At 50.6% G+C, this 26,384-nt stretch overlaps 9 protein-coding genes across 9 annotated transcripts; 4 read left to right on the top strand and 5 right to left on the bottom strand.

The window, feature by feature from the left end:
• Window positions 1-80: 80 nt before the first annotated feature.
• On the top strand, window positions 81-1,846 carry KRP23_6509 (Angio-associated migratory cell protein; the record flags this gene model as incomplete). The annotated part of the gene is made up of 8 exons (XM_067891707.1): window positions 81-195; window positions 270-355; window positions 423-860; window positions 939-1,018; window positions 1,086-1,134; window positions 1,204-1,361; window positions 1,430-1,514; window positions 1,586-1,846. 8 exons carry the CDS (start codon window positions 81-83, stop codon window positions 1,844-1,846), a joined length of 1,272 nt encoding a protein of 423 aa, XP_067746038.1.
• Window positions 1,847-2,040: 194 nt separating this feature from the next.
• KRP23_6508 (Eukaryotic translation initiation factor 4E1) lies at window positions 2,041-3,018 on the bottom strand (the record flags this gene model as incomplete). The annotated part of the gene is made up of 5 exons (XM_067891706.1): window positions 2,041-2,056; window positions 2,146-2,387; window positions 2,459-2,633; window positions 2,702-2,823; window positions 2,908-3,018. 5 exons carry the CDS (start codon window positions 3,016-3,018, stop codon window positions 2,041-2,043), a joined length of 666 nt encoding a protein of 221 aa, XP_067746037.1.
• Window positions 3,019-3,250: 232 nt separating this feature from the next.
• Window positions 3,251-5,350, top strand: KRP23_6507 (uncharacterized protein; the record flags this gene model as incomplete). Its single annotated transcript, XM_067891705.1, has 5 exons — window positions 3,251-3,345; window positions 3,420-3,502; window positions 3,576-4,824; window positions 4,904-5,245; window positions 5,326-5,350. 5 exons carry the CDS (start codon window positions 3,251-3,253, stop codon window positions 5,348-5,350), a joined length of 1,794 nt encoding a protein of 597 aa, XP_067746036.1.
• A 5,862-nt stretch (window positions 5,351-11,212) lies between these two features.
• On the bottom strand, window positions 11,213-14,370 carry KRP23_6506 (Coiled-coil and C2 domain-containing protein 1A; the record flags this gene model as incomplete). Its single annotated transcript, XM_067891704.1, has 5 exons — window positions 11,213-11,497; window positions 11,566-11,871; window positions 11,947-12,030; window positions 12,104-12,544; window positions 12,634-14,370. 5 exons carry the CDS (start codon window positions 14,368-14,370, stop codon window positions 11,213-11,215), a joined length of 2,853 nt encoding a protein of 950 aa, XP_067746035.1.
• A 162-nt stretch (window positions 14,371-14,532) lies between these two features.
• KRP23_6505 (ATP-dependent DNA helicase Q-like 3) lies at window positions 14,533-16,279 on the bottom strand (the record flags this gene model as incomplete). The annotated part of the gene is made up of 2 exons (XM_067891703.1): window positions 14,533-15,164; window positions 15,253-16,279. 2 exons carry the CDS (start codon window positions 16,277-16,279, stop codon window positions 14,533-14,535), a joined length of 1,659 nt encoding a protein of 552 aa, XP_067746034.1.
• Window positions 16,280-20,086: 3,807 nt separating this feature from the next.
• Window positions 20,087-22,777, top strand: KRP23_6504 (uncharacterized protein; the record flags this gene model as incomplete). The annotated part of the gene is made up of 2 exons (XM_067891702.1): window positions 20,087-20,237; window positions 20,319-22,777. The coding sequence occupies 2 exons, from the start codon at window positions 20,087-20,089 to the stop codon at window positions 22,775-22,777; spliced, it is 2,610 nt and encodes an 869-aa protein (XP_067746033.1).
• Window positions 22,778-23,166: 389 nt separating this feature from the next.
• KRP23_6503 (Eukaryotic translation initiation factor 3 subunit H) lies at window positions 23,167-24,270 on the bottom strand (the record flags this gene model as incomplete). Its single annotated transcript, XM_067891701.1, has 1 exon — window positions 23,167-24,270. The coding sequence occupies one exon, from the start codon at window positions 24,268-24,270 to the stop codon at window positions 23,167-23,169; it is 1,104 nt and encodes a 367-aa protein (XP_067746032.1).
• Window positions 24,271-24,567: 297 nt separating this feature from the next.
• On the top strand, window positions 24,568-25,272 carry KRP23_6502 (mRNA turnover protein 4-like protein; the record flags this gene model as incomplete). Its single annotated transcript, XM_067891700.1, has 1 exon — window positions 24,568-25,272. The coding sequence occupies one exon, from the start codon at window positions 24,568-24,570 to the stop codon at window positions 25,270-25,272; it is 705 nt and encodes a 234-aa protein (XP_067746031.1).
• Window positions 25,273-25,444: 172 nt separating this feature from the next.
• On the bottom strand, window positions 25,445-26,149 carry KRP23_6501 (Ribulose-phosphate 3-epimerase; the record flags this gene model as incomplete). The annotated part of the gene is made up of 1 exon (XM_067891699.1): window positions 25,445-26,149. The coding sequence occupies one exon, from the start codon at window positions 26,147-26,149 to the stop codon at window positions 25,445-25,447; it is 705 nt and encodes a 234-aa protein (XP_067746030.1).
• Window positions 26,150-26,384: the final 235 nt, after the last annotated feature.

Raw genomic sequence — 26,384 nt, 5'->3', positions numbered from 1 at the left:
AGTGAAGTGGTGTGTAGATAGTGTGGCGCAGATGAAGGAAGCCAAGCCCAACCAATTTGACAAGCTACCGGACGAGAAGCATGGCGGACAGCAACATGGCAGACACCAACATGGCGGACGCGAACGAAACGGAGATCGAAGTCATCACGGCCGACGAGACCACGCAGGAGTTCGACATCGGAGAGGCACCGCAAGGTGTGCGCTCTGGAGCTGTTACAGACCTCCTGAGAGCTCGAGATCTAACGAAGACCTGACTGACCATTCTGCAGATGACGAGGATGACGCCATGGAGGGCGAGGATGAGGACGGAAAGATCTCCGCGGAGGATGCGGACGTGCGTGATGACGCTGACATGGTACGGAACTCATTTACCAATGGAGAATGGTGATAAAATACTCACTGGGGGATAAATGGATACACAGGTCTTTAACAAGCACTCAGCTCCTGTCTACTCGATCAAAGTGAACCCAGTGGACCCGAGGATTGTTATTACTGGCGGAGGCGACGACGTAGCTGTGATCTGGAACCGCGAGGACGGCAACGTACTATACACGCTGGCGGGCCACACGGACTCCGTCGTGAGCGTGGACTTCAGCTTCGACGGCAAGTACGCTGCTACTGGCGGATACGATGGCATGGTCAAGGTATGGGATGTTGCTACGGGCAAATTGGTGCAGAATCTGGAGGGACCATCGCAAGAGGTCGAGTGGGTCTGCTGGCACAAGAAGGGAAATGTTGTGCTGGCTGGATCAGGAGACGGCACTGTGTGGATGTGGCTAGCGACAACTGGCGAGTGCATGCATGTGTTTGCGGGACACGAGGACGGCGTAACCTGTGGTTCGTTTACGGGAACCGGAAAGGTGCGCAAAACGTTTGTGTCGGACCTGTGGCATTTATTGTAGTCTCATGCGCTTTGTTTGTTTGTTGCTGTGTTGCAGATGATTGTTACGGGTAGCTCCGATGCAACTGTGCGTGTGTGGAATCCGAAGACTGGTGAATGCAACCACGTGTTCCGAGGGTACGCTTCGTTATGACGGACACCCGACCATTGAGCGAATGTTTAACCAGTTCTTGTGAATGAACAGCCACGGCTTTCACGAAGGCCCAGTCACGTTTGTTGTCTGCCACCCCAGTGTATGTACTCGGCTCGTGTGCATGCAATTTATTCGCAAAAGTGCTTACTGAATGTGATATGGTTTGTAGCAACCTCTGTCGCTTTCCGGATCCCAAGACGGAACTGCTCGCCTGATCCAAGTGCAGACAAAGCGTGTGCTTGCTACGCTTTCGCACGATAATATTGACCCCAGCGTCGCTGGAACTGTTAACGACACTGCGACTGCGACCGAAAACTCGGTGGAGTGGTGCGTGCCATTTCTTGTAAATACGAGGTGGCACGCTTCGTGCTGACCTGGATTGTGTTTGGTTGCAGCGGTGGATTTTGCAACACTATGAATTGGGCTGCCACGGGCTGTCTGGGTGGATACTTGCGCATCTGGGACTTGGCAACGAATCAGGTGAGTTTTGTGCTGCATTATTTCCATCTCTAGAGGTTAATGTGCTCACAACTTTCTTGGATGTGATGCAGTGTCGTCATGCTTGCCGTCACCCTGCCGGTGTGATCAAGTTGTTGTGGCATCCTACGCAGCCGGTTGTGTACTCGTGCACGGTGGAAGGCCTGATCTACGTTTGGGACGCCCGGACAGGGCAGCTCCTGAAGACGCTGGCCGGCCACACCGATATGGTGCTCGACATGGCGTTCATCCCTGCCTTCGAAAGCAACCCAGTGGCTGGTCTTCTTACGGCCAGCGACGACGAGTCCGTGCGATTCTTTCGCGTGAACAACTAGGCAGATGTGTAAAGAATTCAAACAAGGGCTTTTTGTTTAGGACAATCTCACATGTACCAATGCAAGCGCTTCAACATTTATCCATCGAAAACGCAGCGTGGAATCTCAAAATGCTGTGTATGAATTGCATATTCTGCAGATCTCTACTACGCGAATGCGAAACTAACCGTGCGCTCGATTACATCGGCGTAGAGTTACGCCTCATACAATCTGCAAACATACGCGGAAGCAGCAGTAACAGCAACAGAAGAACATTAGAATCATCAAAGCAGCTAGTAACGAGATACCAACAAGCGTACACTTCGTTCTGGAAACTGGAGCCGCTGGCAGCAGCATCCGCGTGCGACTGATACTTGAGCGTCTCGTTCTTGCCCAGTTCAACAAGTGCCTGACGGAATCCCCGACCAATGGCCTTCTGGCGGTCCTCTGCATTAGCAGTTGCGCTCCAGATGGCGATGCGGTCCTGCGCCTTACGCACACTAACTACAGCGCCGCAGACGTCATCCTCGTCTTGCAGCGTTTCACCGATCAGCGAAAGCATCTACACCGAAAACCACATTGCAACTTGTAAGAACCAATAATCGCCTGGAAGCCGCAGCGCCGTCAACGTACCACGCAGAGCCAGCACTCATCGAGTCGCGCTTTCCGCGAGCGAGGGTTGGTAAAAATCCACTTGCCTCCCTTGGCATTAATTGGGTCCTCCCACATGGGCCGGATGCCCTCCTTGAACAGGTGGTAGTTGCTGCCAATCGAGAGCTTCGTGGGTGCCAGAATGTTGTTGTACAGACTGTCCAACGATCCACACATTGTTAGCTCCTGTTATACAAAAGTCTGCACCATCGCCAGCTCACGCACCACCAAAAGTCCTCCACCGTGCTGAACGTGTAGACGTTCTTGAGGTTCTCCTCCCAGGACTCGTTCGAGTTGCGCTTCTTGGGGTTGTCATACCACAGCACCCATCGGTTCTGCAGCGGGTGCTTTTACGAACAAACGCCACAAATACAACATAGTCAGCGACCTGTATGCTACCCTACTAGTGCACCGCCATCGCCCGTAGTCACCTTGGTGACCACGTCGTCCACAGTGGCGGGGACGGCAACCGTTGCGTCCTCCACTGCTTTCTTCTGCTCCTCCACTGGCTGGGGCTCCTTCACATTGTTGTGCTCGCTCATGCTGTTGTCTATGTGGCTGTACGTGGGGCTGATTGCTGCTGCTGCGCGTCAAGAGCTCTCGGGATACCTGTCGACGATGCGTTCTCTTCTGGTGGCGATTGTTGCTCTCCCTCGCCGCGACTTGGTTGGCTCAAAAAGAAATGGCACTAAAGCGAACAGTGACACCAAACGAGGAATGATAGTCGGACGTTTCCGCTTCAACCGCACCAACACTAGCACTCGAGTCGTCGCCATGCCGAGTGAGTATGAGGACAAGTACCTGTTGCTGCGCGACGAGAACACGGCGCTCAAGAAGAAGAAGAATGAGCAGGAGGCCACCATCAAGCGGTAGGCAAGGCCGATACAAGCCCAGTCAGGACTGCTCCTAATGTTTGTGCGCTGCATATTTTTTATTGCTCAAGAATGTACACCAAGCTGGCGATCATCGAAGAGAAACTCACCAAGAAGCGCCAAACGGAAGGCACAAACAACCAGGACGATGCAGGTGCGATCTGCTGGGACAACTCGCCACACAGCTCTCAGGGCACTAATTGTTTTTGTTTGCTGTCGGGTTGCAGAGACCGGTGGGAACAGATCTGCAGTCGTCCCTGTGAGACGCGATCTGGACACGGAGAAGTTCATTGCCGCCTTGAAAAATGAGAACGCCACGCTGAGGAAGAAGAACCAGTCGCTGATGGAGAAAAACCGCTGGCTGGAGAAGCAATGTCGGCAGTCCAGCTCCTTGAAGAGATTTGGCGCCGCTGCCGCTTCAACCACACGGACGCCAATGCACAACAGACCCGCTGCTCGGAGCACGACAGCTCGAAATGAAAGCTTTCCGGGAAGTACGCTAGAGAAGCAGACCGAGAGCGCACGGAAGCTGCACAGAGATACGTTTTCGGGGGATCTGGAGGTGGCGCTGAAGAAGCGCTTGGTGATTGCAGAAAAACAACTCATGAAGCTACAAAAAGAGAATGAACAACTGCGAACGAGTAGTAGCCGACTTTTGCTCAAGCCAAGACGGGATAATAACGAGGACTCTGGATCGAGTGACGAAGCAGATAACGTCAAGGGAGCCAACAACAAAGACCCTACCAGTTTGGAGATTGACCAGCTGAAAAGAGAGCTTCGCGACCGTCAAGCACAGCTCGCAATTTTGAACGCTCGCTACGAAAACTTGGAATCCAACGCACTAGCTGAGCGTGAAATCCAGGAGAAAACCCTGGGGCAAATGGAACAGATGAATCGCCAGGTACACAAGCTTCGAACACAGTTACAAGATGCAGTAATGGAAAAGGAGGAGCTGGAGATCCGAATAATGAAAACCGGAGATCAGGAAAAAGACATAGCGCTGCTACGTGAACAAAATTGCCGATTGGAGGAGCGTATGACGTCACTTTGTGAAAGCCCGTTTATAAACGACGCCTTTCAGCGCAAGGAACGTATTGATAAGCTTTTCGACCTAGAGAAGCTAACACAAGAACAGAAGGCCACAATAGCTCACATATCCGATGAAAACCAAAAACTGCAAGGTGTCGTTCGGGAGCTACAAAGCAGCATCAAACAGCTGAAGCAAGCGAAAGATAGAGTGGAGAAGGATCTAGAACGAATGGCACACCACTTGATGGAGGAGAGAAATGCTAGGAGCCTCGAAGTCATCAAATCGTCTGCCGTTAGCACACCAGTACCAAGACCAGAGTCACCTGTAATCGCCCGTTTGCACACACCTGAAGCGCAGCACCAACCTCCTGAAAAACGAGATGCATGTTCTTCCCCTGTGAACAACAACGCATCACCGCCCAAAGTTTATGCTCCCTCACTGCCCATGTACGTCTTCTAACTTGTTTTCTCGTTAGAATATTGAACATACCACCACTAACATTTGCTTGGTGATTGTCATTCGTAGAGGTGGAGGCATAGTAGGACGCACATATGGAGAATTGCCTACGACTGCTAGCTTCCTCGATGTGACTGGGGTGGAGGACAGTAGCGTGAAACACTTGCGAAACCGCGTGCATGTTCTTCAAATTGCTCACTTGAAGTCGATGCAGGAGCTGGAGCGCTGTGAAAAAATGCTTCAAGCACAGACGAACATCAATCGAGAACTGGCTTTGGAGATCGAGGAGCTGACCACTTCTAAAATTTCGAGCTCTAATCAACTCCAACGTCGTATGAAAGAGCTTGAGCTACTCTGCGAAGAGCGCCAGCAACGAATTCACTTTCTCCAAGCCGAAATCAAACAGCTGAAGTATGCTCGAGAGAAAATGTTGCTCAACGTTCGAGAGGCTGATGGTGCATTCTCTGACGGCTCATTTAGTGATGATGAAGGGAGCGAAGTAGCATCGTTATCTGAATCATTAATCTTAGCTGCGAGGGATCTGGCTCCCGGCGAACAGCTTCTCGAATTGGGGATTCTGAGCGGAAACTTTGACAGCAGCATTGTTGGGATCAACTCGTCGACATTTGTGCTATGTGATTTCTATGACTTTGAGTCGCAGTCGACACCACTTCTCATGGGAAACCGCCCGGGATATAATCTGTCGACTACGTTTAAAGTGACAGTGGACGGATTTTTCTTACGCTATCTGGCCTCGGAGTCTGTTGTTCTGGAAGTTCATCAGGCCATCCGAGGAGACTTTAAGTTAATTGGCAAGGCGTCAATTCGTTTATCCAAATTGCTTCAGTCAAAAGGGGTCGTGAAAGAGCCTTTGCTTGCAGTGAAATCGATAGCCAGTAATGATGGCGAGGCGGTCGTGCTGGGATCGTTAAATGTAGTGATGAGACTTTCAACACCAATCTCGGAGATTTGGCATGTGCACCTCCGCTCGTACCCACAAGACATGCAGCTTCTTTCAGCGACGCGCAAACGTGGAGACCAAGAAGCCCCGACAGATATATTTTGTGGTGAAGACTTCAGTGACAATGCAGACCATGGCACGAACGAGTTGCAAGTGACAGTTTTTGGCTGTAGGAACCTGCGGTCCTACGGAAAGCGATCAGATGGTTCAACATCGCGAGTGCCATCCTCATACGCACACTATCAGCTGCTTGGATTTCCTGATGTTTTCACGAACATTGTTCCAGAATCATCGAGCCCAGGATATGATTTGGACTGTAGCCGACAAGCCTTCGTTCTGGCAGTGGATGCGTGTCTTCTTCGGTTCTTTTCAAAATGCCGCCTTTGGATTACTGTATTTGATGACCAAGCTGAACTTGATGGCAGCACACAAGAAGACGGGGTGGTTGGCAAGTGTGGGCTCTTGCTATCCGATCTTGTGGATGGCGAGAATATCCGAGGTTGGTTTTCATTGAAAGATCAAAATGAGCACCATGCTGGAGATATCTCCGTTTTAATTCAGTGGAAAGACCCTTTCCAGGTGCTTCAACTCACTTCTTCTCAACGTGCACGAGGAATCAATGGGCGCCCGATTGACATGCACTCCCTTGATTTTGACCAACAACACTCATTGTTGGCAATGTTTTCGTCTGATTTGGATGGGCGGGTTAACTACCGTCAGTTCTTACATTACGCAGCCCCATCAGAAGAACTGGAGTTGCTTGTTGCAAAGATCAAAGAGCGATTTGAGTACGCAATTGACGCAGAGCTGATGGCTTCGGTTCAAGACGCTCTCACCGCGGGAGCAGACATATCACAACGAAAACGTATGCTCGTTCCGGTGAGTATAATTTTGAAGGTAAGTGAAAAGAACGGCATTTTCCTGTCAGATACAGAGCGAGGACTGTTGCTCGCCACGTTTGGTGCAGCTGATATTTCTCCAGAGCGCACGTGGACTGCAGGGAATGCAGCAGGTAGCTCTACGGAGCACGATGGATTGATTGCTTTGAATTATTTGCTGCTGCATGTCAACCCTCGCCTCAGCTGCACCGAGCGGTTGTTGTGTCACAAAATTCGTCAAACCGTGCGTGGATATGTACGAGAACAAAGTAAGCGCAAGGCAGGGGATATTGCGCCTGCTCCTAAGCTTTTTGAGAAGTTTGATGAAGCCAGGTGTGGCAGAGTTAATCGATCTGCATTCAGGAAGTGTTTGTCAGCGTTGGGTTTCGACTTGATGAACATAGAGTCAGAGTACCGTGAATTGATTCGGAATCACACGCAACAACTTACTTCAGAAGGCGTTCAAAGTGATCTCGTTGCAATCGAAACGACATCTCCCTCTCAAGGCGCCATCGATTTGGATGAAGACGTTTTAGAAGATATCACTGCCAAGCCTAGTCAGGAAGTCAAGCCACCGGCAGGGCTTCATCGCGAGATCGAAGCGAAAAAGAGGACATCAATAACCCATAGCGAAGTACCAGCAATGGATGCTTCAGAGCTGACTGTAACTTCAGCTCCAGCCGCAACTGAATTCCATCGACGAAAGCAAGCTTTCATGGACCGAATGAAAGCTATTGCCTCCGCTAGCAGCAAGAATCTGGTATATGAGCAAGTGGAGAAGAAGCTACAGGATGAGCGTGTGCAAGTAAAGGAACAAAGAGCAAAATCATTATCCCGACAGGATCTTCTTACGCAGCAACTTAAACAGCTTCACGCCCCTCAGAGTATTCATCATGCTGCTGCAAAAACCCTCCAACGACAATACCGACAGTACAAAGAGCAACAGCAACAGTGTCATGAAATGGATTACATCAAGACGACGATCATGGAGGCAGACATTCAGCTGCAACGTATGCTGCGTAAGCAGACCTTTGCCGATCTAAATGACTTGCAAGACTCCATGCTTGCTGAAATCGAACGTGACGTCCCAGGAGCAAGACAAACTAAATTGATTACGAAAAAGCAGCTCAGCTATTTGCTGTCCAAATGTCCGCGTATCGCATTGCCACCTGAATTACTTTGGCAGCTTATTGAATACTTCACAGTCAAGCAACGTGGGATGGTCGCATATCGCCACCTCCTCAATTTCATTTGCTCAACATCAACTGAAGAAAGTGAGCATGAAAAGAAGCAACGCATGTCAGTGCTAAGCCGATTCCTCTTTGATGTTGGATATGCATCACACACGTTTGTTTCGGTTGGAGATATGAATGAAACTGGGGTCATTTCTTTCAAGAAGTTTCATGAGAGCCTCGCACGGCTCGGTGTGCAGCTCTCATCCAAGGAATTTCACCTTCTTACAGTCATGTTTGACGCTAATGGTTTCGAGATTCTCTATCAGTCACTGCTGCAGAGCCTGGCACAGCTACCGCAGTGGCAGCAGTTGGCTAAAGCGCTCGAGCGATGCCATCGCTTCGGTATCTCCTCTTTAAGAGAAAAACTTCTCACATTTGTAAATTCTGACGACGGTCGATTAACTCAGGAGGAGCTACTTCGTGTTCTAATGCAGCAGAGTGGGGAGGGTGTACACTTCGAGCCGAAAGACGCTAGCTTACTCTTCCAGATGATTGCTGGACAGGGTGACAATACAAAGCGGATATCGATACAGGAGCTGTGTCTTCGACTAGAGACAGCGGCAAAATACGGGCTGAAGTCATCCTACGATGACTGGAACAAGTATGATATGCACCAGCTTCAAAGGTTGACGTGGAATTGCAGAAAACTAATCTGCGGAAGTTATTCAGACTTGAAATATGAATTTGAGAGGTTTGACTGGCAGGAGAGAGGATTTGTCTCCTTAGTGGAATTCGTCGCGATCGCACGTCGGAACGGCTTTGTACTATTATCTGAAAACCAGCTAAAAGGGGTTGCTAAACGCTTCGGTGTCAAGACAAGTGGATCATATGGCGTTAACTATCGGCAGTTTTTAGATTGGACTACTCCACCTCCACCAGTCGATATGGACGTAGTAGAGGAAAAGCTCCGAAACTTCGCTCAGATCCAAGCCGACAGCGTGTCGAGCCGGCAGCTATCCGATATATTTGCAAATTGGACCCAGACTTTTTCGGCCGAAGCCGGATCAGCCACTGATGGAGTGTTAAATCGTTCCCACTTTGTGAAGATATGCAAAACCTGCCTGAGTCTACCACTTGACGAGAATGAAATGCGGGCCTTACTGTACACTTACGATCCTCAGTTAACTGATCAAATCGACTGCGTTGCTTTTCTACGTATGAATTGGCGAGAGGCAACTATTCCAAGTCAGAAACGAGTGATGGTAGTCCACGATGGCGCGAAAGCAAAATGCATCGTAGAGAAGATCAGCGAGAAGTTTCAAGAGCGGAACGGTATCACGAGAGATATTGCCGATGCCTTTTCATATATTGATGACACCAGTGATCAGTTTGTGGAGTGCGGACCGTTTTATCTGGCAATGCGGAAACTTGGAATCTCGCTGTCGTCCGATGACGTGCAGACTCTTTTTGTTGCTTTTGCCGAAGAACCAGAGAAAAGAAAACTAGATTTCGTGAAGTTTTTCAAGAACTCGTTCAATTTGGTGATAATCATCACGTCGGATGTAAAGCCTGATTACCGACTTTCATGCGAAAACGAAACTCGGTTGAAATGTGCTTTGGAGGCAGCTGTAAAATGTTCACTGCCGAAGTTCCAGAAAAGCTTTGTGCAATTTCAAGAGTTTTGTATAGTTCATGATTTTGGTGAGATTGCGCCGTCAAAGTGGTGGCGTCAGATGGATGCAAGCGGTTTGGTGAAATTGTTATCCAAAAGAGGTGCAGATTTGCTCTCACAAAAGTTTTCGACTTCAAGCTACGATGAAGATGAATTGGAAGGTGGTTCAAAGTTGAGTGTATCTCTTAAAGCTGTCCACACTTACCTCAAGGACTTCCTGAACGATGCACCCGCTAAAGCACAACATAGTTCTATTAAAGCTTCTGCAGTGCCAGAAGCAGAAGCAGCACCAGCAGTTCGACCGAAGCCGCCAAGAACTCCTATTGCAATTCTGTCAGAATTCGTGAGCTGGTGTGACGAGCACGAAATCGACCTTCGAGGAGAGATCGAAGTGAATGATGATACCTACACGGGGTTTGTCACTGCGATGGAACTGAAACAAACCCTACTGCGCCTTGGCATCGCGAACATTGTCTCTCCTTCATCTGCCGAAGTCGTGATAGGGAAATTAGTTTACCAATTTCGGAGTGCAGAACAGACCGATGCAGTTCACTACACTGTGATGCTGTTTGACGCCACTAAACCAGGCCCTGATTCACGATATGCTCAGATAAGCGAACATTTGCGGTCGCGAATTCGCTTGAAAGCCAGCTTTGCCGGTAAAATCGACCACTCGGATCCGACAAATTATCTCAAGTTGGATGGCGCTTTTAGCCACTTCGATCGTCATAAGAAGGGCTTTTTAACAGCGGAATGTCTTCAGAGAGGTTTGGGAGCTTTACAGTATGAGCTGACAGCAGAACAACTCAGCACCTTGATGACACAGATGTGCATTTTTCGCCACACTGGTGGTGGACTTTCGCGAACAGAGTTTGATTCTTTCGTGCTAGACCCTTACGGCTTTCGTTTACTGAAGACGCTTTCTGATCAGCTGTATTCGGAAGTGGAGGGTCACAGTCAAGACACATTGCCTCGGGTTGCATATTTGAGCCGCTTATTGATGGAGTGCGGTGGCATCCGCGACGAGAGCAGCCTCCCTAAGGATGCGTTTTGGACCCAATTAGAGCAGGCAATTGAGCGCCAAGTGACACAATGGGAGAGGTTACGTCTACAACATCTTTTCGATGTGAGCCGTGACGGACAAATTGCCTACAAGCTTTTCCTAAAGGTGATGTCTCAGTGGCGATCTCCAGTCAACAGTATTACTTCAGTTCCACTGCGAGGTATCGAAAGGACGGAGCAGCGACCAGCAGCCAAGCCTGAAAAGCATCCGCGAATCCAAGAAAGTACAAAAAGCGATGATAAGCCACCCTGCGCATGTGACGCCATACTTCGGTCGCTCTACAATCAAATGTCCTCCATAGACTTTGATTCCCAAGTCGACATAGTGGGGGAGTATCTGAGACTGAAGGATCGCAAGCATACTGGAAGCATTAGGATGAAACAGCTGAAGAAAGTGTTCGACCAGATCGGGCTGTCACTGTCTGCAGGCGCCTTCACAAGTCTGCAAATATTCTTTCCAGGTATAGCCTCCCCAAGTGCAGAAGAAGAGCAAGGTGAGCTGGTAGCTTATGGAAAACTCCTGCTAGCACTGGAAGCTCTTCATGAAGAGAGTAGCAACAAACAGTAAAGCAAAGCTGCCAATTGTGTTTAGCAATATACATCCAAGTACAAAACTTCGTAGCCTATTCTTCAAGCACCTTCGGTACCTTCAAGTTCCTTCTGCATGATCTTGATGCGATGAAGAACACGAGCAGCATCCAAACGTTGATTCGATGCTAGAAGTTGTGAGATCAGCACCCGATCCGCAGATATGCGGTTGTGCAGTCGCTCGACATACGTATCCAAAGTCAGCTTGCCTGTCTGCATCTCAATTTCTAGCAATTGCTTCTTCAATGCCAGAGAATCGTATCGATCGCCCCACTCTATCGCAGCTGGCCCAGTCAGAGAAGGCAACTTGACCCCCACCTTTTCAAGCTAAGATATTGTGATACCGACCGTGTTAACAGCAGTGACTCTCCCAAAATATTTGCAGCTTCGCTTACCTCTTCGTTGATGACGTCGTAGCTGACAATCAGATCAACATGGTGTGGGTTGTCCGGTAGGTCCTCCACAGGAGTTGGTTGCTTCTTGCTTACATTTACACTGCCTTGACGTGACAACGATGATGCCATCTCTTTGGTGGCTGAACTCCTTGTGCCGACGGGTGCCGGCTCCAGCGAAGTATTTGGCATAGGAACATGCTCCGGAAAGGATGCAATTGGCTCGGGGTATTCACCAATGACCAGATCCTCCACAGTCTCCAGACGAATTTCCTTCTCCTTTAGAGGGCGGTGCATTTGGAGTGCAATCTATTTACCACACGCAATCAGCATACACGTTAGTCTCTTATCGACGTAGTCACAGGCACACGCTTTCGTTATCACCTCGATATCTCCTCCACATGGCTTTCGGTTTGATCCGAGGAATGGGATATGTGTGCTGACTTCACAGCAGGTTAATAAAGGTGTCTGAGGCGGAGCGGAAGCGTACACGTGGTTACGATATAAATCACCAGATTCAGTTTCCAAGAGCAATACGTACCAGTTCCTGATAGGCCCGGGAAACAAGTTCAGGGTTCCGGAATAGTGTTCCCGGTTTCCAAACCTCGAAAACCGCCTTTTTAATCTCAAAAAGACGCAAGGTTCCTCGTGATCGAGCTAATTTGAAGACGAATTCAGCCTGACTTGAAGGGACCACCGTAGTAAATGGGGTCTTGGAGGTGATCACGAACACATCGGTCTGACCTTCATGTGGTGGTGCGGATGGAAAATTCAGGCAGAACTTCACGAATACGGATTTACCCGCAACCTGCGCCAACCCGTTTACGCTTTTCACAGAGACTTTGACCTGATCATCTGGAATGAAGGGTAACTCATAGTCTACTTGATGAGATGTTTTGACGATCTCGTAGGGTGGAGGTAGCTGCAGCGAGTTCTGTCGCATTTGGCGAAGCTTTTCCAACTCGGCCCCATAACGCTTCCGCTGCTCGCACACATAATGTTGAGCTTCAGATCATTTCAATACAGTAATATCAAATGGGATAAACAAAGCAAAGTCACATGTTTGCGTACCTTGAGCAACCATTCTGATGATTTTTCACGGTTTGCGGATAGGTTGTCTTTTGCCAGCGTCATTGCTCGGTTACCAAAATCAACCAGCAGCTGTTCAACCTCCTGGAACTTGGTATCTAGCGCTGGGTCCTGAGGTTGAGTCAATGTGCCTATAGACGCTTGCTGCTTGAGGTCGATAAGATTTTGAATCTGCTTTGCTCGTCTCATAGACTCTAGAGCACCTTGAATGTCCCCCTTCCTCTTCAGAGACAACGCAGTTTGTCTTGATTTTTGCAACTGTGCGGTAAGATCAGCGATTTGAGAATTTGTCGTCGTAGTCTTCGTAATCCCATCTTCAGATGACGGAACAGTATTTTCTGTTGCTAGAATAGAGTGCAGCGATCCACTCGACAACACCGAAGTAAGATGGCTTGTTTCCTCTTCGGAATCAGATTTGTCATCAAATGCGTCGATCAAAAAGTCTTCATCGATAGATGGAGCATTTTTTAGCGATCGAGAACTTGGCAAACTTGGCTTAGGCGCATCAATCGATGATCTTGCCACAATTTCTGGTAGTACGGGCAGTTCAATCGATGGCGTGTTTTCAATATCCAGGTTTAGCAATTCTGCTGCAAACGTTGGGTCGCTCATGTCCTCAGGTGTAACTTCAACACCTGAAACGCTATCATTTTCACTGTCGGGATAAGTTTTGTCGATAGGGATAGCACCAGAGTTCACAAACACTACAGTGGAAGTACTGGTTGTAGTGGGACGATAAATTGACTCCGTGACTTCCGGAGTAATAGTGTTTTGGACGGCTGGTGCTGGAGTAGATACCGCTGGGGAGGCCCGCAACTCATCACACTTTCCCTCGAGCTCTTTGATTTTCCGCATGCAGGCCAGCGCATCGGCAATTTGATCTTGTCTCTTGGATCGCAGAGCTTGCAGTTTGTACTCTTGAATTTGAGCCTCTAAAGCCGACAACTGCTGCATCACGTCGCGATGTTGCACTGTTTTTGCCTCATCAGTGCCATCATTATCACCTGTAATTCCCATTTTCTCCAATTGAGCAAGAAACTCGGGATCCTGCATGTCTTCATCTGTAACTTCAACATCATCCAGCAAAGTGTCCATCGGTGGTCGCACATGCTGCTTCGATCCCATATCTGGCGTTAAACCACTTGAAGCAGACTGCTGGTTGTCCGTAGTACCTAGTATAGAATACTGCTCCTGGAGCTGCTTCGCTTCTCGAAACTTGGCCAAAGCTTCCTGAAGCTTTCCCTCCCTCTTCAGCGCTAACGCCTCCATCTTCAACGTATGAATGTTCGCCGGTGCCAGCACCACTGTATTTCTCTGTCCATCCCCTCCCTTAGATTGTTGTACTGGCGGCCCCGCACTCATCTCTGCAATCTGGCGACTGTGATTCTCCTGTGCAGTTCTGTGCGCCTCCTCTAGCACCCCACGCAGCTCACTCTTGGCCTCTTGGTGACCATCACTTTCATCATCATCCAGATTCACCCCGTCCAGCTGTAGATCCCGCAGGATCTTGGCTTCTTCGTCGCCCTCGTCGTCCCCAAACCCAACGAGAAGACTCTCCTCCGTCGGACTCAAACCGCTAGCAGCGCCGAAAAGAGACTGGAATTCCGCCTGCACGTCCGCGTCGCTCACGGGCTTGATGCCGAACTGTTTCTGCAGCTTGACCAGGTCGTCCGTCTCCTCTGCCTCCCCCTCCTTCGGACGACTGCGGCGCCAGAACATCAGGGGTTTGATTTGAAGCGAAAATGACGCTATTAATACTGCATGTATCAGTACAATCCCCACTTGAGTGACATAATGAGTGACATACAGTGCACTTCAACAGGAACTAGTTGTAGTCAAGGCATCGAAGCAACATTATTACTGCTGCAGCTAATCTCACACTCAGGAATACTTTTGGCGCTTCCAGTCGCCGCCATTACTTGTTGATGCACGTTCCGCTCGCTCCAACGCGTCCAACGTGTCGTCTAGGCTCTGCCTTTTGTGCAGGGTCTGAACCACGGCTGACGCCTCGTCATCATCAGCAATGTCTTCCTCACCAGAGCTCACGTCTCCATTAACAGCGATAAATCCGTCAGCTGCAAGAGCGCGGTTGCTTCCTCCTCGAACAACGACGGATTTCGTTTCTTCAGGCGCATACGAACCTTTCTGCCCGTAGATCAAATTGTTGCGCCGCACATCTCCTGCCCGCATCTTCTTCTCCGTGAAAGAGTCTCGCGTTTTTACCGCTTTGAGCGACTGCCGACAAAATCCCTCCGTCCGCTTATCCAGGATGGGTTTCTCTTCGAATCGGAATGCGTTGAGCCGTGCGTTGCACACGTCACAGGTTGCTTTACAGTCGGCCACCGCGATCTTCTGGCCAAAGTACCGCAGTAAAGCTTGGCGTCGACACTCTTTCTTAGTCCCAAACGTCTTGACGTGCTCCAGCAGCTTCAGGGCGTGCGCGATCGTGTCCACTTTCTTCAACTTTTTCAGTTCGGTCGTTCTCGATCCAGTCTCGTTGGGCTTGGTCGATTCTTGCTCCAGAAGAAAGCGAAACGAATCATAGTCGCGAGAGGAGTAGAAGCAAAATACTCTGGCTTGGTTCTCCGTCTCGACCCGCACGTCCCGATTCCTGATAGAAGTTCTCAAGTGTCTTTGGGATATTCCAGTGAATAACGAAGCGAACGTGTGGGTGATCGATGCCCATTCCGAACGCAATCGTCGCACAAACAATATGAACATCTCCACTCAGCCACTTCTGCAACGTTTCTTCACGCTCGTGCTGCGGTATTTTAGCATGAAATGCAGCGACGTTCAGCGTGGGATCTCGCTTGTGCATTGACACCACAAGATCATCTGTATCACTTCGCTTGTGTACATACACAACTCCACAGGCATTGGCATGTTCTTTCTTGATATACCGACAGAGGGCGCCTACCGGGTCGCCCAACGTTTCCTTATCATGCACTGTGTACGAGATGTTTGCACGGTTAAAGTCCGCTAAGAGCACGTCCGACCCATCGGCTGCAAAGTGTAACTGCCGTGTAATATCCTCCCGCACACGCTCCGTAGCTGTAGCAGTGAGTGCAATGACTGGTACTTTAGGAAACAGATTTCTCAGCTTGCCCAGCTTTCGGTATGCCAGTCGGAAGTCGTGCCCCCAGGAGCTGATGCAATGTGCCTCATCAATTGCAAACAGCGCGAGGCCACCTCTTTTGTACAACTGCTGCAGCAACTTCTGCATCTGCTCGCCTTGCAGCGTCTCGGGCGTTGTGTAGAGAATCTCGATGCGTTCGGTCTGCGCTTTGGCCTCAACCTCCAGTAGCCGAGCAACAATTTGCTGGCGCTGCTTCTGCACCACCAGCGACGAGAGCATCTCCACGCCAATGTGTTTCCTGCGTAGAGCAGCCACCTGGTCCTGCATCAGAGCCAGCAACGGACTCACGACCACCACGAGACCGGGCAGCAGCAGCGCCGGTAGTTGGTAGCACAGCGACTTCCCGCCACCCGTGGGCATGAGTACTAAAGTGTCTTTACCAGACAGAACGCGACGCAACGCTGCACCCTGCAGACCTCGCAGCGTCGTGAAGCCGAAGCGCTGCAGCGCCGACCGGATCTTGGCCCGCCGTGCTGCCTTCGCGTCAGCCATGGCGGATGTGAAGTGACCAAAATAGCCTGTACGTGGACTATTAATTGGGTGAATACAATTTATAGTCCGTACTCGACTAAACGAAACGACGCGGACCAAATCAGAAAACTGCTAAATCACACCGGTGCAGCATGTATTTTTCTAAATCTGTGCGCACCAGCTAAATCTATGTTTCCGCATCCCAGAATAGCTGCGGGAATCGCTCCACTAAGTCGATTCCTCGTTGACGTTGGATATGCATCACACACGTTTGTTTCGGTTGGAGATATGAATGAAACTGGGGTCATTTCTTTCAAGAAGTTTCATGAGAGCCTCGCACGGCTCGGTGTGCAGCTCTCATCCAAGGAATTTCACCTTCTTACAGTCATGTTTGACGCTAATGGTTTCGAGATTCTCTATCAGTCACTGCTGCAGAGCCTGGCACAGCTACCGCAGTGGCAGCAGTTGGCTAAAGCGCTCGAGCGATGCCATCGCTTCGGTATCTCCTCTTTAAGAGAAAAACTTCTCACATTTGTAAATTCTGACGATGGTCAATTAACTCAGGAGGAGCTACTTCGTGTCCTAATGCAGCAGAGTGGGGAGGGTGTACACTTCGAGCCGAAGGACGCTAGCTTACTCTTCCAGATGATTGCTGGACAGGGTGACAATACAAAGCGGATATCGATACAGGAGCTGTGTCTTCGACTAGAGACAGCGGCAAAATACGGGCTGAAGTCATCCTACGATGACTGGACCAAGTATGATATGCACCAGCTTCAAAGGTTGACGTGGAATTGCAGAAAACTAATCTGCGGAAGATATTCAGACTTGAAATATGAATTTGAGAGGTTTGACTGGCAGGAGAGAGGATTTGTCTCCTTAGTGGAATTCGTCGCGATCGCACGTCGGAACGGCTTTGTACTATTATCTGAAAACCAGCTAAAAGGGGTTGCTAAACGCTTCGGTGTCAAGACAAGTGGATCATTTGGCGTTAACTATCGGCAGTTTTTAGATTGGACTACTCCACCTCCACCAGTCGATATGGACGTAGTAGAGGAAAAGCTCCGAAACTTCGCTCAGACCCAAGCCGACAGCGTGTCGAGCCGGCAGCTATCCGATATATTTGCAAATTGGACCCAGACTTTTTCGGCCGAAGCCGGATCAGCCACTGATGGAGTGTTAAATCGTTCCCACTTTGTGAAGATATGCAAAACCTGCCTGAGTCTACCACTTGACGAGAATGAAATGCGGGCCTTACTGTACACTTACGATCCTCAGTTAACTGATCAAATCGACTGCGTTGCTTTTCTACGTATGAATTGGCGAGAGGCAACTATTCCAAGTCAGAAACGAGTGATGGTAGTCCACGATGGCGCGAAAGCAAAATGCATCATAGAGAAGATCAGCGAGAAGTTTCAAGAGCGGAAAGGTATCACGAGAGATATTGCCGATGCCTTTTCATATATTGATGACACCAGTGATCAGTTTGTGGAGTGCGGACCGTTTTATCTGGCAATGCGGAAACTTGGAATCTCGCTGTCGTCCGATGACGTGCAGACTCTTTTTGTTGCTTTTGCCGAAGAACCAGAGAAAAGAAAACTAGATTTCGTGAAGTTTTTCAAGAACTCGTTCAATTTGGTGATAATCATCACGTCGGATGTAAAGCCTGATTACCGACTTTCATGCGAAAACGAAACTCGGTTGAAATGTGCTTTGGAGGCAGCTGTAAAATGTTCACTGCCGAAGTTCCAGAAAAGCTTTGTGCAATTTCAAGAGTTTTGTATAGTTCATGATTTTGGTGAGATTGCGCCGTCAAAGTGGTGGCGTCAGATGGATGCAAGCGGTTTGGTGAAATTGTTATCCAAAAGAGGTGCAGATTTGCTCTCACAAAAGTTTTCGACTTCAAGCTACGATGAAGATGAATTGGAAGGTGGTTCAAAGTTGAGTGTATCTCTTAAAGCTGTCCACACTTACCTCAAGGACTTCCTGAACGATGCACCCGCTAAAGCACAACATAGTTCTATTAAAGCTTCTGCAGTGCCAGAAGCAGAAGCAGCACCAGCAGTTCGACCGAAGCCGCCAAGAACTCCTATTGTAATTCTGTCAGAATTCGTGAGCTGGTGTGACGAGCACGAAATCGACCTTCGAGGAGAGATCGAAGTGAATGATGATGCCTACACGGGGTTTGTCACTGCGATGGAACTGAAACAAACCCTACTGCGCCTTGGCATCGCGAACATTGTCTCTCCTTCATCTGCCGAAGTCGTGATAGGGAAATTAGTTTACCAATTTCGGAGTGCAGAACAGACCGATGCAGTTCACTACACTGCGATGCTGTTTGACGCCACTAAACCAGGCCCTGATTCACGATATGCTCAGATAAGCGAACATTTGCGGTCGCGAATTCGCTTGAAAGCCAGCTTTGCCGGTAAAATCGACCACTCGGATCCGACAAATTATCTCAAGTTGGATGGCGCTTTTAGCCACTTCGATCGTCATAAGAAGGGCTTTTTAACAGCGGAATGTCTTCAGAGAGGTTTGGGAGCTTTACAGTATGAGCTGACAGCAGAACAACTCAGCACCTTGATGACACAGATGTGCATTTTTCGCCACACTGGTGGTGGACTTTCGCGAACAGAGTTTGATTCTTTCGTGCTAGACCCTTACGGCTTTCGTTTACTGAAGACGCTTTCTGATCAGCTGTATTCGGAAGTGGAGGGTCACAGTCAAGACACATTGCCTCGGGTTGCATATTTGAGCCGCTTATTGATGGAGTGCGGTGGCATCCGCGACGAGAGCAGCCTCCCTAAGGATGCGTTTTGGACCCAATTAGAGCAGGCAATTGAGCGCCAAGTGACACAATGGGAGAGGTTACGTCTACAACATCTTTTCGATGTGAGCCGTGACGGACAAATTGCCTACAAGCTTTTCCTAAAGGTGATGTCTCAGTGGCGATCTCCAGTCAACAGTATTACTTCAGTTCCACTGCGAGGTATCGAAAGGACGGAGCAGCGACCAGCAGCCAAGCCTGAAAAGCATCCGCGAATCCAAGAAAGTACAAAAAGCGATGATAAGCCACCCTGCGCATGTGACGCCATACTTCGGTCGCTCTACAATCAAATGTCCTCCATAGACTTTGATTCCCAAGTCGACATAGTGGGGGAGTATCTGAGACTGAAGGATCGCAAGCATACTGGAAGCATTAGGATGAAACAGCTGAAGAAAGTGTTCGACCAGATCGGGCTGTCACTGTCTGCAGGCGCCTTCACAAGTCTGCAAATATTCTTTCCAGGTATAGCCTCCCCAAGTGCAGAAGAAGAGCAAGGTGAGCTGGTAGCTTATGGAAAACTCCTGCTAGCACTGGAAGCTCTTCATGAGGAGAGCGGTGATAAGCAGTAACCTTTTGAGTTTGATTCGCAGTTCTAGAACTGTTGTGCATCAACTAGCATTGCTTTTCTTTCTGAGCTCGAATGAGGTTAAGGATTTGATGCTGGTAGATTCAAATTCAATGGTCTTGGCTATCACCGCAATGGCGTTGCTCTCCTTGTTGTGCGAGTCATACAACAACCTTGTGGGTACAGTAGGATAGAATATCTATCAATCGAACAGCACAGCAATTTCACCATGTACTGTGGTGTGTTCTGCCGCATAACTTCTGCTATAACCTCTTCGTTGCGTTTGACGAGCAGCGATGGGGTTACGTGTTATCAGGTTTAGTATTTATTACTTGAGCACTTCAGAAGTACTACGCGTCCTCTCTGAAAAGAATTTTTTCAGCTAATAAATTGAGTGGGTATGCGATCCTGAAACGACGCGGCCAAGTCGAAGATGGTGCGGAAGGCGTCGCGCTTGGCGCCAGGACAACAGTCGGTGGAGGAAGTGCTACTGAACCGCATGGCGAATGGAGATAACGAGGCAGCAGCGACGCGTCGACCCTCGTACTCTATGACTGCGCCTCGAGTTGCTGGAATCAACAAGCGTGCGCCGTTTATCCTCTTGATTTGTGTTGATAGTTTGGTTGATATGTTATCCTTGTGCCTATGGTGCTATATTGCAATAGGTTTATCAGTCGGCACTCGTGCAGGAGCCGTAACTGCACCGGCAAAAGCTACTACACCCACCGGGTTGTCGGCAGGCGCACCGCCCATGACGCTCGAGTTCATGCACCAAATGTCAAGTGAGATTACCAGCCTCGATCAGCGTTTGCAGCGGGTGGCTACAAATTTGGCTACGGCGCCAAGTCGAGGAATGGAGAAGTGTGCAGACACTGTGAAGGACGACGAACGCACCATTCATCAGCTAGGAATTGAAAAGTTCTTACAAGAAAGCATACAAGACGTCTCAAATGCCCATCGGGATGGCGGACGTGACAGTCGAGCACGAGGATCAACATTTGTAAATCCAAAGACCAGTGCGCAAGTGACTCACAGTGTTCGCGATATTCGCTCGACAATACGGAGACTAGACAAGGTATTTCACGAAGTGGCGTCAGGCGATAAGCAGCGCCATCTCTCAGCTACGAAGATCTCCATGATGTGCCGTGGGTTTGTGGTGCGCCGCAGATTCCAGAAGCTGCAGATCGCACTTGGTGGCTGGCGAGCACGGAAATGCGCTCTCTTTCTTACGTATGTGGAGCAATTTGCTGCACGAGAGGAGTTTGTGAACAAGCAGATCGTGCTTATGCAAGAAGAGCGTACCCGATCATTTTTGCGTCGTGTACTAGCAGAAATCCGTGACGTGGTGCTCATGAACTTACCTTTGAAAATGTCCCGCCTTGAAGAAACGGAGTTTCGTTTCCACAAAAAGCAGTGCAATCTCTTACGGCACGTTTTCCTGCCATGGAAGTCGGCAGCTCTTGGACCCCGTAGCCGTAAGAAAGCGTCGGCAGATGCGAGAGCACGCCACTACGCAGCTCGACAACGACTTGAAGCAATGGATCGATTTGTTGTGCTCACGCAAGAAATGGTGCATGAAGAGTTTCTCAAAGACAACATCCGCAGAATTCGTGCACGGCACCCGATGCATGTACTCAAGCGCTATTTCTACTTGATAAAGAACGTAGTGTTCCTGCCCATGAAGAAGAACATGGAAATTGCAATCGCCTACGACAGTCGATGCACTCTGAAACGTGTTGTGGATGAATGGGTGAAGACTTTCCGTGCGACGCAGATCGACAAGGCCATTGCTAGCGTTGTGGACCGCCGTTCCCTCGAGCGCTATGATCAGCACTTTAACCTTCGCAAGATTGATGCTCACTACAAACGCACGCACATGCTCAAGCATCTTCGTGCCTGGACTAAGCATTGCCAGCTCATTCGCCGTGTCCGCCGGTTGTTTGAAGGCAGTACGAAGGAGACACTCTCTTGGCTCATGAAACGTTGGCACATCCGAGCACAATATCAGCATGCTTTGCGCGAAAATGCTGTTGAGGAATGGCATGCATACTCGCGACGCATCTTTACGATACCGTTCCGACGATGGTACGTGTTCATGGCTCGCAGACGTGCCTCACGTATGGCCAAGGAGAGCATTTGTGTAGCGTACGAGCGCCGGCAGCGGCGCCACATCAAGTACAATTTCTTCCGGCTGTGGAAACACCAAGTACTCTTTGGACACATTGAAGGTTTGCACTCGAAGATTCACCTGCTACGTAGCCTTGAAGACCAGAAGCGAATGTGTCTCGGACTGGAGACAAATGCTGCACTATACCGGGATAACATCGCAGCACTGCAGGCTTCGATCGTGCAGCTGGAAGACAAACTCATGGACAAGCAACAAGAGCTCGCACAGCTGCATGAAACGACGCAGGCCACGCGCTTCGGAATCCACAAAGCCGAACAGAGTATTGCTCGTGTGCAAGGAATGCTGGAGGCGGTCAGAATTGTGCATCCAGGTACAGTGGAGCGCATCGAGACGATGTACAGGGACAACCCGTTGCTGTCGAAAGACCTCAAGGACGTCATCACGCTGCACGCCAGCAAACGGTGTGAGCTGTTGTCGAAAATTGAGCTGGATAGAACGGAACTCGAGGTGCAAAATGCTTCAAAGGGAGCTGGAACCCATGAGGACCAAATGCTGCTGCACCGCGTCAAGTGGGTGCTTTCTCGTATAGATCTCGGTATGCACGATCAAACTGCCAAGAACCAACATGATACACGAACTAGTGGCAATCGCTCTGAGACGATGAACCAACTCTGCGCTCTGTTCGAGTTCATCCGGAATGGCGACACTGCGCCCCTTGCTCCTGAAAACAATCCAGACCATGGCGAGCAAGTGCAGCCAAGCAGACCGATGGGGTCTACACTGCACCTCAATAGCTCCGGGGATCGGATTGTTCGTCGTGCCGATGTCATGGACGGCTCTAGCACGTGGCACTCATTCTTGCAGTCTTTGGTGGTCAAGTTCGTTCCAGAGAACTTGATGACTGTGAAGGAGCGTCTGGTGCGACGTGCAGCTGACATGGATGCTGAGATCACCGAGATCAAAGCAAACCCGCAGCTTCACCACCTCTACCGGTGAGGAAGCGGCGAACTTGGACTCGCGCTGAGCTCAGGAGCTCACTTTTTACTTCAACGACTGATTGATAATGCTTCAAGTAGCAATGCGTTGACAGGAGGTAAAGCACATGAACGGATTTCCCCTTTTAAAAACGAACGAGTGAGCGGTAGGGAATCAATCCTCAAAGTGGGGAAGCAACCGATTCCATCCAACCTTGTTCTATCTAGCCCTGTCGACATATCACTGCCAACCCACCAACCAGCTAATGAGATCCTTCGTGACGTTGTACTCGCTGCCGCCTGCTGCCTGCTTTCCTGTCTGACTCGGAAGTTACTCGCGGAGCCTTGCCAGTTTTTTTGCCGCACCAAAAGCCGACGGATTTACAAGATGAGACGCCACGTTGTACCTGTTTACTCCTTCTGGTGAATCTTAGCAGCCAAGAACAGCTTCTGGAAGGACTTTCCGGCGTAACGGTTGATGTGCTCACAGTACGTGTTCATCTGCTTGGTGATGAGGAGAGACTCGAGACGCGAGGGCTGGTTCACTGACTTGAAAAAGCTCGGGTCCTCCTCGGGCACGGGTTCCTCGCCGTTCTCACGGCGCACCTTGTTCTCCTCGCGCTGTCTATTCTGCCACTGCTGGTAGGCGGCACGCTGCTTTGATAATGCGCGCTCATAGCCCTGGAATTTGTAGTGCTCCTGAGCAAGCTCGTCAGCCCACAGCGTCATGTTCTTGAGGCTGCTCTCCAGGTAGGCGTTGGTGGCCAGGTCCAGACGCTCGAAGCTACTAGCGGCTGCGCTGTCATTGGCGTGCGCCGTCTGCTGAAGCCAGCACGTGATGAGGTCCGAGTTACGGATCTCAACGGGGAGCTCCTCCACCACTGTGGCCGAGCGGATGTCGGCCTTGGCGAAGCTTTCCTTGGAGAAGGAGCTGCTCTTGTACGTGTCCATGAAGGCCTTGGTGAGCCGCACCGCGCGCAGGCTGAGCGATCCCTTGGACGTCTCGGCCGAGTCGTAGATGAGGCAAATGGCATTCGGGCCCAGCGACTTTTGGTACTGGAACTGGTGTTCAATGAACGAGGCCGTGCAAAAGGTGCCCATGGTCACGGACTGGTACCAGCCCACCTTGTTGTTGTCCATGCCGACCTCCCGCAGGCCCTTCATCATGTCCAGTTGGTACTCGTCCGCGCCCTTCTTGCGCTCGCTGCTGGGTGGCGACGGGAAGCTGTTCGTCACCTCCAGCACCTGCTCGCTGTCCACGCCCAGAAGCGAGCCGGCCACGCCTCCTGGGATGCTGTCGTGGCAGTGCTTGATGATCTGCAGCAGCGCCACACCGTCCAGCGCTACGCTCGTCACGGGCGTCACACCTTCATAGATGTCGATGGCTTCGGCGCTCTCGGGCACGGGGCCCAGCACGGCAACGGTGGGAGAAGAGACAGGCGCAGCAGGTGCAGGTGCAGCAGCGGCTGCGGGCGTCCGCGCCGGCGTCGGCGTCGTATCGAGACCCCAGGCCATGGTACGTCGGTGCTTCCAGGTGGTTCTCTGGGGATGGCAATGGATTTCCCCCCAGCAGACGACTGGCTGGGCCGTGTGAAACACGTTTTTGGCCAATGAAGTCGCTTAAATTTGTCTTTTCAGCGAATTGTATGCTGGGATTTGATTTTGGGGTTTTGGATTGGATGAAAAGGAGGTGATGCAAAGCGTTGACTTTTTGGTTGGTGGAGACCGAAGCGCATCAAGAGGCACAGACGTTGCTGGCAGTTGACACAAGCCAAGCCAAGCCAGTCGCCGTAGGTACCTTGAGGAGAAAATATGCCCAAGTCCAAGAGACAACGCACCAAGCCGCTCACGCAGGCCAACAAGAAGGGCAACGAGCTCAAGCAGAACGTGGTGGAGGCTATCCGCAATGCGGTGGACACGTACGCGTCCGCTTACGTCTTCAGCTTCCAGAACATGCGCACCAACCACTTTAAGGATGTGCGCATGGACTTCAAGGACAGCCGCTTCTTCCTGGGCAAGAACAAGGTCATGAAGCTCGCGCTTGGACGCTCTAAGGAGGAAGAGTACGCCGAGAACCTCTTCCGTCTCTCCAAGGACGTCAGCGGCAGCACCGGCCTCCTGTTCACTAACAAGCCACACGAGGAAGTGGTGGCGTACTTTGCTAAGCTCTCGGTTAGCGACCACCCGCGCTCAGGCTTCGTGGCCACTGAGACGGTCACAATCCCCGAGGGTCCATTGCCGCAGTTCATTGGCAGCATGCTCGAGTCGCTGCGCGGTCTGGGACTGCCTGTGGACCTCAAGAACGGTGTGATCGTGCTTAGCCGTAACTACACCATCTGCAAGCCTGGACAGACGCTGACCCCGGAGCAGGCTAAACTGCTTGTCCACTTCGACCACAAGATGGCCGAGTTCAAGCTGGTGATGCTCAGTCTCTGGTCCAAGGACAAGTACCAGCGGATCGCTGCTGAGGATGCCAACGCCACCACCGGCGACGACCCCGAGGACGAGGATATGTAAAGACGACGGAACGTAGTGCCAGCTGGAGCTGCGTCTCGCGATGCAGCGCAGCATCTTCTTTAGTACACTTTTTTTTGCATCTAATCGCATTTTGGATTGATTTGTTCGTTGTGAGCTTTTCGTTTGAAGTGAGTGCAAATGCGACGTGCTATTCTGCAGCAATTGCTACCATTTACAACTTACCAGTAGTCAACTGGTCGTCCCTCTTGCCGTTGCCGAGCTTCTCTACACTGTGGCGCATCTGTAAGATGACAGCACTGGGATCCGCCGCCTTGAACACGGAGCTTCCAGCGACAATCATGTTGGCGCCAGCCTTGGCAGCCGCATCAATCGTAGAGGGGCTCAAGCCGCCGTCCACTTCAATGTCCAGCGTCGGGTACTTAGCGCGGAACGTCTCCACCTTGGGCATCATGTCGACCATGAAACTCTGGCCGCCGAAGCCCGGCTCCACCGTCATAACCAGCACCATGTCCACCAGCTCCACGTACGGAAAGGCGGCCTCAGCGCTGGTGCCAGGCTTTACGGCCAGACCGACCTTCATACCGGCGTCACGGATCTGCTTGATGAGGGCCAGCGGGTCCTGCGTCGCCTCCAGGTGGAAGGTAAACTGGTCACCGCCAGCGGCCGCGATGTCAGGCACCCACTGCTCCGGCTTGGACACCATCATATGGCAGTCGAAGAACGCCTTCGTGTGCGGGCGCAGCGACTTGATGACGGGTGGGCCCCACGAAATGTTGGGCACGAAATGGCCGTCCATGACGTCCAGGTGCAAGTAGTCGGCGCCGGCCGCCACCACCTTGAGGGCCTCGTCCTTCAGGCACGAGAGGTCCGACGCCAGCAGCGAGGGGCCGATCTTGCACGTGCAGCTGTGGCACATGGTGGCAATGGAGGAGAAGCTCTGGAAGGGAGAGGCGAGAACGCAGCGACCGATGTGTGAGAGACTGGGAGGTGTCGATCTCAGCACTGATTGCCAGCGGAACGTCATCAGGGCTATATAGTCGCGGAAAGGTAATTTTGCCTATCCTAGTTACTTTGTCTTTCTATTTAACGTTGTGTACATTTTGTGTGACTACGTAGACTCTGCTTATTGTTGTGCCTAGTTATGTAGTTAG

Source organism: Phytophthora ramorum, assembly GCF_020800215.1.
Source record: "Phytophthora ramorum isolate Pr-102 chromosome Unknown Phyram_PR-102_s0005, whole genome shotgun sequence".
In the NCBI taxonomy this organism is placed as follows: domain Eukaryota; phylum Oomycota; class Peronosporomycetes; order Peronosporales; family Peronosporaceae; genus Phytophthora; species Phytophthora ramorum.
This window is presented reverse-complemented; position numbering and strand designations above follow the sequence as displayed.